An 11,282-nucleotide genomic window follows, 5' to 3' on the forward strand; every position below is an offset into this window, starting at 1 on the left:
CCCATGTTATACCTTTCTTTCAGGTCAAAATTAATTGAAGTGAACTCTGTCCAGCCCAGTATTGCCAATTTTGGAAGGTCCTTGCTAGGTGGCTACTGTTCATCTTACGTACCTGACTTTGTTTTGCAAGGAGTAGGAAATGATGAGAAACTGAGACACTGTTTGATGTCAGATTTGTCGCATGCTGTGCAGGTAATTTAAACTATATGCAACAGATGAAATCTATCTTTGACAATCAACAAAAGGGAATATTTTGGAAGCCTACTAGAACAGGAATGGAGTTGTGACTCTGTTAAATATTTCTAGTTTCCATGATCTCATTCAGCCAAGATTCTTATCAGTAACAGTGATATGAAACACTTGTCCAATCTAGAAAGCCAGTTTTTGAGACCTCGAGTCAGAGGGTCACAGTTACTTTGTGCATTTGTGTTAAGTTTTTGATATGGAAGTGTCACAATTAACATTTTGAGAAATATTGACAGACTGCTTACTAATTTTTCAGCCAGTTGCAGTAAGCAAAACCAATCAAAGGCAGATTAGATAAAGTTACCAATATTAAAGTATTTTAAAACACAATGGCACAGATTCAGAGAAAGCTAGTTCTGCTTAAGTGTCATTAAAATCAACAGGACAGGTCAGTTACTACTTCTCAAAATCTGAATAACTTTCAATGAATTGGGACAAATGCATTTGGGATGCCTTTTTTCCCTTTGCATTCAAATTTCTGAGTCTTTTAAGATCCATGATGCCTAAGATACTTTAGAAACAAAGTTCCCTTGCCAAGTGAGGTACCTGTAATTTTTAGGTTTCAGGCTTGTCGTCTGGTCTTATTTACCATCTAGAGTTATTATTTGTTTAGCCATGGCCTAAATGTATATCTCGGAGAAGCTGATCCTGGTGGTGAGAAAGAGGATGGCCAGTTGCCATCATGTTCTGTGAGCGTGCAGAGGTAACTGCGTGGCCATGATTATAAACTGGAATAGCTGGACTCTTAATCTGATCCACAGAGGGAATTTTTATGCTCTTATCAAATCATTAAAAAATATAGTTCCTACTCACACTAAATACTTATGATTGTGATATTGTTGTCATTACAGGCACACTGAAATAATAATAAACTATGAAGAAGGCAATATATATTAAATATCCCATTACAAATGGTTTTTTAAATGAGCAGTGACCTTTTAAGACCAGCAGCTGTTTTAAACTCTTGTCTCAACCATTTCCTGTGTCACAGTGGCCTTTAGATCAAAATGATGCAGGATGTAGAAACCAACATTTTGTTTCTAGGCTTTTCACTTGAAATGAATGCTTTCCATCCCTTTACACGCACACGCACATGCGTGCACACACAGTCATTTTTTCATAGACTATAATTTAACTTCAAACTTCAAGAATAGCCAGGGGTGATATATGTGAGAAAATATTCAACAGTGGCTGTGAAAATTAAAATCACACTTGTTTACTCACATCGTTTTGATGATATTGAGAAATAAGTCATTATTTGAAGATCAGGACTAAATGATTCGAACACATTTGATCTTCATTTTTTTGCTTTTAAGAATACCGTTCAAAAATACTTCCAACCCATTATTTTAGAAGAGCTTGTTCCTTGCTCCCTCTGCTGGTCCTTTTGCATAAGTTAGGCACATGCTTGTTACTTTACCAGTTGGCTATATTAAATGGGAGCTAACTACAAAGTTAAGTGAAACTGGTCATGATGATTTCTTAGACCAGGCAGAACATACAAAATTAGCGAGGGTAAATTTGCAAAGAGAAAAAGGCAAAACAGTTTTAAGCTGCTGGAACTGCATCAACTTAGTTCTTATTCGCATCGCAGGCAAATTCGTAGTAATTCTTTTTCTTGAAAAGAATAATTTTAATTAGAAATTGAAAAGTCTGTCTATCAGAGACACATATGCATATGTACATAAATACATACATGAAGAAATCTTGGCTGGGATTTAAACAATACTCTAGGCGTGTCTACAGCCTTGTTCGTGTTCATGAGAGTCTTTATCATTTTCTTTAAACAACAGGCTCCATGTTCTATCACAAACTACTTTTGAGATTCTCATCAGTTTAAGAAGTGGGTTGCTATGTGGCATCTGGGACTGTTGTTCCACAACACAAATCCAAAGCTTGTCTGGGCATGCAAACTAGTTATACATCGATATAGTTCTTTGGATCCTGGCCTTTACCTACAGTGAATGCAGTAGGACTTTACTGATTGTTTTTCATGGAGCTACTACTTTGCCCAAAGCACTGAATAATAATATATGACAAAGCTAAATAGGTGATAAATTCTCCCCAAGTTTTCATGCTAAACTCACACTTGCAAGGAGTGTTCTCAAACACCACTGGTGCTCAGAAATCACATGTTTAGTTCTCAGAGTGGTATGGTGTTACACCCCCATATTTCTTTTTGCCTTCTAGCACCCTGTTCTCGATGAACCAATTGCAGAAGCTGTCTGCATTATCGCAGATATGGATAAATGGACAGTGCAAGTGGCCAGTAGTCAGAGAAGAATCATTGATAATAAACTCGGGAAAGATGTGCTAGTCTCTAACCTTGTCTCCAACCTGCTTCATTCCACTCTTCAGCTTTATAAGCATAATTTATCTCCAAATTTTGTAAGTACCGAGTAGCCTAAAACATATCCAGTCACAGTATGAATGGAAGCCAGCAATTTCCGTGACTCTGTCCTCCATCTGCAAACACAAGATATTATTGTACACTGTTCTCTAGTTCCCTTTGATTCTAGTTTAACTTATTTCCATCTGAAACATCCTTATGCTCACAACCCTTGGTATCCCCTAGCAAGAGGTCTTAACTCAATGGTAGAGCACCTGCTTTTCATGCAGAAGGTCCCAGGTTTAATCCCTGGCATCCCCAGGGAGGGCTGGGAAAGAATCTTGTCTGAAACCCTGGAGAGCCACAGCCTGTCAGTTCCAGCAATACTAGGCTAAGGAACCAATAGTTTGACAGGTAAGGCACCTTCTTGGGCTCCTAAGCTCAGCTGTTCTGCAGCCTCTGTTTATTTTATCTATATAAGGTCCCCTCACAAGAACCATGGAAGTGAAGCAAAGTTCTGTTTCATGGAATTGTTCCCACTGTTTCTATAGCTCCTAGCATAGGGTCTAGTGCCTGACCGTGAATTAATGAATGGCAAATTACACATTAAGAGTTATTTATCATTCAGTTTATGCATTTATAAATACTATACTGCACATTTGCAAGTACTGAGCACTACGAAGTTCATAGCTGAAAATACCTCTGCAATTTTCAAATATTAATGTACAAAACTGACAGATTTATAACATTCATTAGTGGTGTGTTATAGATGATCGATTCAGAACTAGTTAACATTCACAATTAATAGTATGAATAGTATTGTGTGGCATGTTAAAACTGTCGTGGTTTAATTCATCATCATTTTTATGTGGACAAAATTGATCTTGGGTCTGTCCAACATGGGTGTATATCAAGCCACTCTGGTTTCCTTTTGCTTTTTTCAGCAATACATATTTTTATATACATATTTCTTTCAGCAATACATATGGCTGTACTGAATTTTCATCCATGAAAAATGTCAAGACAAAATGGAAGTTTGAAGGAGAAGCAATAGACTTCTCGAAATTCTTCCTTTCTTACCTTTATCACTTACCTTTTCTTGATTACCTGTTCACAGTTGTGTGCCCCCCCCCCCCGAAAACAAATTGCCACATAGCCAATCAGAGACTTCTTCCAGAGGCATCCTAGGTAATCGGAAATCATGTAGCCAATATTTGGCTACCTGACATAGTCACAAAGCTAAATCAGAATGCGGGCAATGTTTCTTGGTCTAACTCTGATCAGGCAAATACTTTTGCTTCATTTCACAGTCTCCCCCTAACAGTTGCTGAAATGGGGTGGGGTGAGTTTCACAGGTAAACATTTTCAGAAAACATCCCTATCTGTGTTTCATCTGATCGCTAGTTGTATAAAACAGGGTAATAATCGGATGAAAGCCCAGGCAACAGGTTCCATTATGTATCTGCTGTTACAACCTGTTAGCAGGTAATCTACTGTTAACATCTACTCATAGCCATCTAACAATGTGTTTTTAATAAAATAAGATGTGTTTTGACAAATCCTTCTGCTGACTGGAGTGAGTTGCTTCCTGTACATACATACTAGTTTATTTTCATGACAGAAACTCAAAACGTATTTACTACAAAGCATAAGCATATTCAAGTATTGACCGATATATTTAAAAAATGCAACATAGTTGGGTGGATTATAATTTTTTATCCTTGACTTTGGTTGAAGTCGGGGACTGATCTGTAACAACATTGTTTTTATTTTCATTTGGTGCTAGTGCGTGATGCACCTGGAAGATCGGTTGCAGGAGCTGTATTTCAAGAGCAAAATGTTGTCGGAATATCTCAAAGGCCAGATGCGAGTTCACGTGAAGGAGCTGGGAGTGGTGCTAGGGTATGATCTCCATCAATATAGCTTCCTTGTCCTCTTTTCATGTACCCATGGGATTATTCTGAATAGCCAGCCCATAGGAGGTGATGCTGTTGAAGGGCTTTGCCCATACAGATGTTGCCCATACATACTGAGCTTATCTAGTGATGCTGTCGATAAGGCACTATTACAAAAGGCAACCTTTTGATTTTCAGCATCTCATACTCTTTCCCTAAGATTCAAAGCACACTGTAGAAACCTCGAAAAGTTTTAAATTCACACCATGATGTTTGCTAGGAAGTAAGTCTCTCAGATGTTTAGGAGCAGTGACTAGGGTTGCAATCCTCTCCTCATTCACTTGCGCGTTAAACTTGCTACCGAGCACACATGCATAGGATTAAGCTATGAGTCTCAAATTACAACTAACCCATCCATTCCTAGCCCACTAGGAGCAGCAAAAGTCAGGCTTCCAAATCAGCTGCTGCTTGTTTAGTGAAAAATGGACACTACCTCCTTCCAGAAGGAAGAAGTCTTTTTATAACCTTTATGCAAGGAGGATCTGTATTCCAATAGTAGCAGCAGCAGCTGGCTTGTTGGTAAATTAGAGGGGAAACTTCTGGAAAAGTAAATTCTCTCTTGCCCCTTTTCCATTGATATACACATAGCTTTATTAATGCAGTACTATTGTATGTCTGCTCCAAAATACTCTTTCTGATGCTGGCCAGTCCCTAAAGCAATATATAAGCAGCATATAAAATTCAGAGCAATAAAAAGCACACTCTTTCCTCGCTTTCCTTCTCTATTTGGAACTCATTTATTCACTTGTAGTTTTAAGAATGCATTCTAAATTAAACCCAACGATTTAAATCTAAAAATCATTGGGGTCTACGGGCATTTTTTCAATTGCATCCATCAACTTTAGTTCCCAAGACAGCTGGAAACAATTAAATCTTTAGTAATGCCGACCTGTCGCCAGACTAGTCCAGGGGGAATGCTGCTTGTGACAAACAACCCAGTCATATGTGTTTATGAAATAAATGATTGTGCTCTTTAATTACAGTAATGTATATAGGTTACTGCCATATATTTAGAGTAGGTCTGACAGTTCAAAGGTTCTATTTTTTAAATATACAACCGCTGATGTTTTAATAATCTAAGCCCGGGTACCTGGACGTGAGAAAAATGTTTCGCCGTATGAATGAGCTTCAGAACATTTGGGATGGTGAATTTGGATTGAAAATGTCTGTCTGTCTTTCTTTTAGGATTGAATCAAGTGACCTCCCTTTACTGGCAGCTGTAGCAAGCACCCACTCTCCGTATGTTGCCCAGATTCTGCTCTAAAATACCAAAGGGCAAAGACAATAACTTTCTTTTTATAAAATACAATGAAGCAGACATGAACCACTCTTGTCCAGGCTCTTTCTTGCCTGCAGGCAAGTGAACTGAACAGCTTGCTGACTTGACTGTGTGCCTCTGCAACCGAATACACAATGCACAAACAAATGGAGTCGTTCCCCCCTTCTTTCCTTGCCCATTCATAAAAAAAAATAAAATTAAAAATTAGATCAAAGACTCAGATCACTAAAGAAGACACTAGAGCTTGGAGAACTGTAAATGGCTTGGGTAATTACTGCCAAAATGGATATAACTACAAACTGTTAAATTACAGGATTACCAGGATGAAGATCTGCTTCATCACCCTACACAGAGCTGTTACTGTTTATACAAGAGAATGGAACTAGATGGCTACTTGGTACCAATTTGGGGATCATTTAAAACGCATAATTATAAAGCTACAGCTATTTGTAACAATTTTTACCATTTCAGCATTATAAGTTAAATGCTGAAGAACTCTTTTTCTGGGTGGGGGTGGGGAAGCCATTTAAAGGCAGATAGGGGGTTGGGAAGGTAGCCTACGAATAATATTCTGCTCTGAAAAGTATTTGTAGGCACTTTCCATCGGGAGAAAGCCTGGATGTATAAGCGAAGAGATATATGTATATACATTCTCCTTAATTTGAGTATGTTACTGATACTATGCTTTTGATCTTGATGCTGTTGTCTAAGGACTCCAGAAAACAAACAACATTTGGGCTAGAAAAGAGGATTCAAAATGCAATTTCTTTGCAATACCTTCAAAGAGTCTTGTGGCACCTTAAAGACGAACACATTTATTCTGGCAAAAGCTTTTGCAGACACTGTCCACTTCATCAGATACATGTACTATCTTGTTACTGTTGATTTTTCCTAAAAGGAAAAAAACAAAATTGTAAGGCTTTCTTCACTCTGATCTTGTCCCACTTTGGGGTGCAATAAAAAAAATTCATGCCCTTAAGTCCCTTTAACATCCAGGGGATTTAAGTGCTTAATTATGCACTGAAATCTCATTGGTTTCAGTAGGACTTAAGGTTGCACACATTTTACAGATTTCAGACATATAGTATGAAGTAGAGAGAATTCATACCATAAGAACCACAATTGGATGAAGGATGAGAGTACTGAAAAAATGTTGCCCATAAATACTCAGGTAAATCACAGCGTTTTGAAGCTGGGTGCGTTTTCACCCCTTTGTTTAACAGTTGTATCAGCAACATTTTGGACAAGGTACCCTGATGATACCACTTTTTCTAACCTGGTTATTAATAATTAGCTTACAGTGCCATCCTACGCACGTCTACTTGGAGGTAAGTTCAGTGGGACTTACTCCCAGGTATGTACAGGTAGGACTGCAGCCCTAAGTACAAAAACCAGAAGTTGTAGTTACTAATGTGCAATTTGTTCCCTCCTTCTGTTCCCCTTTACTGTTCTGTCCTTTATTCAACAATAAAGATTTCTGATGAGGGACCCATCACTTATAAGAAATATATACAGTAGATGGATAGATGATATTCTGAACAGGCTTTACTACCTCAGGTTAAATAATGGGATGCTGCATTAAAAGGTTTTGCTAATTTTCCCTTGCATCTAGTCAGACATCACTAATAATATGTTTGTCATTAATTACGTTAATTTTTAGGGTTCTGGATTCATATGTCATCACACAATGAAAATCAAAGGAATATATTCTGGAATTCATTAAAATAACTCCCACCATGCTGGATATTTCTCAGGGCTTATACAGACATTTCATTTCTTTTTTTTCTTTTGTGAGAGAGTGAGAGGTCGATGACAGCGCACTTGAAACTCTCTATTTCTTTTCCTGGGCTTGGGGTGGGGGCTACAGAATGTATTTCCTCCCTGCTTTTGACAGAAATCCTGAACTCACACAGTCAGTGGAGGTTGTGAAATGCAGTTCTCCTAATCCCTTATCAGCATCAATACTTTTGAACTCTTATGTACTGCTCTCACACCCATTGGATGATGTGTGTTACATTACTAATGACAGAGGGATGCCGTCCCTATGCATTTTGGGCCTTTTAAAATGTTTCATTTTTTAGTATTTTCATGGATAATCACATCTATTTTATTGCATACATCCTTAAGCAGACTTTTAAAATAATAATCGGAGAACGTAACATAGTCCACCTTCATTTTCTGTAGCAGTGCCCTATCATTTCAGACCATTTTCTTTATGCATTTTTTCTTTGAATTATGTGTGCCTCCCTGCTCACCCTTTCTAGTATTGGAGTTACTTGTCTTCCATTTATTTTTTGTTTATTAAAAAACCTGGGCAGGGTTTTCCACAAGCAGCAAGGCTCCTTCTGCAACCCTACTCCACCAGCAAGGCTCCTCCCCCTCCCACCCCTTTCTCCATTACAACCGGACCATTGCCATGCTATCATCGCAGGACTGAGGCTAGCAATATGGTGGCTATATCAGGGCAACTACTGCTCCTGCTCCTGCTTTTTTCTTTTTTCTTTTTTTAGTATCTCTACAAGCCCCAAGGTTATCAGGAATTACCAGATGCCTGATGTGGCTTTCGCTGTTGCAAATGCAGCTCTGTGGCTTCAGCCTCTGAATACTTCCTACTGCATCTGTCTTATTTAATAAGAATTGTGTTGGTAAAGGCCTTAGCAAATCAGACTATTTCCTCAACTAGCAGATGTGAAAACATTCGACTTGAAGTACTCTGGCTGATTTCACAGCAGATCACATTTGCCAACAGCTGTCTTGCAGTTAAATGGCCATAAAGCCTGTTTGTTGCAATGAAATCTAATTGGGCTTGGGTTTGCAGCAAACCATCCTTGATCAAGAGCCCCATATGTGCATGGGACTCCTGCTGCCAACTATGGCAGAGAGCGCTTTTTGCACACATGTGCCTCTTTCTGTTTCCATAGCTGGGTTGTAGACATAGGTTTGGCTTGAGTTCAAACCTTACACTCAAATTGGAGCCTATTTTGATAAAGGGATTGATAAATTTGATATTATCTGATATATTATCAGATTTTTACCCATGTGGCTATTTTGCTCAAGTGACCAGAGTTTACGTTTTTAACTGAACTAAAATATGGATTTGAACAACGTGGTCTAAAGGCCTGTATGTAAACAAAAGCCGACACTGACGGCTATAGAGAACAGGCTTTTTCTGTGGTCTAAGTGCACCTGCTTCATAAAATCTTCAGCTGTTGCATCCTTATTCCCCCACAACAAGAATCCATAAATAGTGGAAGTGGTTCCTCTTTGGACCTAAAATCGGAGTAAGTACACGTACTCTCCCCTCCCACCTGCCAATAGAGTATCTTACAAATAACAGTCATCCTGGATATTTGGTCCAGAGACTGCAGCAACAAAAGCCTCCAAGCATTCCCATACTGATCTAACAAAATTCTTAACGATTGTCCTGTGTGCAGGTGAAGTTTGCAGTCCTGAAAACGATTGCATGACTTGCTGACTTGTTCAACTTAAGTCCTACAAGTGGTTTTGAGATAGAAGCCTCATGCCAACTTCAATGAGACTACTGCATTTGCTCAGTGGGAGAGCCTAGACCACCCTTTCCCAACCTAGTGCCCTCCAGGTGTGTTGGGCTACAATGCCTATCATTCCCAGTGGGAGTTGTAGACCAACACATCTGGAGGGCACCAGGTTGGGGAAGGTTGGTTTAGATTTAAGAGACGAAGTCTTCTGTTTAGTCCCTCTGTCCTTCCTTCCTTCTTAAATTTTAGACATTATTCCGAATGAATACTTCAAGGCCCAAACGACATAAGGTGGTAGGTAGGAGACCTATGTCTAGAAGTCTATAGTCTGAAGCACACATCTTCCATAGTCATTTTCCTACTATGGTTTTGAGAGAGTCAGCTGTAGATTGCTGCTGTACACCCTGGACTTTCAGCTGCAGTATACAGAGAGGGGCTTGTGTTCTTACATAGCTGCAGAGGTATCCTATACAATACAAGTGGACCGAGAATTCCCTGCTATGTTGTCTCAGTGCTGTAAGTATAAGGAGCTTCCCTGTATTGAGTCAAAACACTGGCCCATTTAGCCTTACAGTGTATACTCTGACTGGAAGTAGCTCTCAGAAAGAGGTCTTTCTGAGCCCTATTGATTGAGAAAGTAGCAATGCCAGAGATTAAGTCTGGGACCTCCTACATGCAAAGCATGTGGCCCACTACTGCGCAATGGCTCCTCCCCATTAAAGGGCCTCCTTCAGAACCCCAGGATTTTGCATGGATGTTGCTTGGTTCCATGGTGGCTTACGAAGGCATATAGATGATTTGTCTCCAGTTCTCATTCATCCCACCTACTCTCTGAATTTCTGTGCAATGTGACAGCTGTGTGCGCAGGTGCCATGCTACATCAGGTGGCTATTGGTGCCTCAAAAACATCAAGCCATTTTCTGGGTGAGCTCATAACCTCTGTGTAACACCAGGGGGTGTGATGTTCCAGTGCACCAGCCCTTCTGCCCTAACCCAACACCCTTACTAGCAATTGTAGCGACTCCTAGGATCAGAACTTGATACGATCCCTTTTTCAACCAGTAATAAGCATTGCCGTAGATGTAGTTTCTCGAATGTCTCCAAGGCATTAGATAACCTAATGCTAGCCATCTACTCCAAGCATTCAGTTCATCTGAGATTTTTTTAAAGGTTTTTAATGCTCATTCTAATGATATTGCTGGAATGGTTACTGTGGCATGATGGCATGCTTTCCTGTGACTGATAACTTGTTTATGGTACATGTGAAATCAAGGTACTACATACACCTGTTTGGATTTTTAATTTTTTTTTAAGGGAACTATAACAGCACTGTAGTGTTGACCTCTTAATGTATCATGCTTTTCAGAGCAATGTGTATACAAAACTAATCTTTTTGATTTTTGCAATATTCCCCATGTCCATTAATATGTCTTAATTTTAAGGCTGAAATATTTAAGTGTATTGCACATACATGCTAAAAAAAAACAAAAACCTGCAGCTTGCAAATGCAGGGCTGCTACAAACAGCACACATAAATGGGGTGGGGGTGGGGGATTCCAAAGCAAGATTTTAAATCTTGCATTTTAAAATCCCTATTAGTTAAGGTAGATGTTTCAAGAGGGTTTTGTTTGTTTTGTTTTCAGTCTCCTCTAAATTATGTAGATGGTGGTATGTGTAATATGCTGGGCAAAATGTACATACTTGTTATCTTTTCTGTTTTTGTATATATATTTCCCAAGATGTGCACTTGTATTATAACAACCATTCCCAATTTTAGGGGAACTTTGTGCAATAAATACAACATCATCCATTTAATTGCTAGTTTTCTTTGTCTTATTTGCTCAGGGTGGCAGATGGTTGGTGGAAAAATTCACAGTCTAGACACTTGCTTCAGGTGCCCCTAAGGGTCTCCAAGCATTACGTGCAATGTTTAGAGTGGGGGGGGGCAGTATTTGGAAAAACAGCTCTCCTTTACC

General features: G+C 39.2%; 1 protein-coding gene across 5 annotated transcripts in view; it reads left to right on the forward strand.

Moving 5' to 3' along the window:
* The window catches only part of FNIP1 (folliculin interacting protein 1), a 104,695-nt gene extending 93,878 nt beyond the window's left edge, over positions 1-10,817 (forward strand). For all 5 annotated transcript variants that reach the window (XM_084838867.1, XM_084838868.1, XM_084838872.1 and 2 more), the window contains 4 exons: positions 24-192; positions 2,437-2,634; positions 4,362-4,477; positions 5,716-10,817. In XM_084838867.1, coding sequence (XP_084694993.1) covers positions 24-192; positions 2,437-2,634; positions 4,362-4,477; positions 5,716-5,794 — 562 coding nt within the window. In that variant the 3' untranslated portion in view covers positions 5,795-10,817. The remainder of the gene's footprint in view (positions 1-23; positions 193-2,436; positions 2,635-4,361; positions 4,478-5,715) is intronic.
* The last annotated feature ends 465 nt before the right edge of the window (positions 10,818-11,282 follow it).

This window comes from Heloderma suspectum, chromosome 2 (assembly GCF_057233095.1).
Source record: "Heloderma suspectum isolate Gila_16-S chromosome 2, 16-S_ref, whole genome shotgun sequence".
Lineage (NCBI taxonomy): Eukaryota > Metazoa > Chordata > Lepidosauria > Squamata > Helodermatidae > Heloderma > Heloderma suspectum.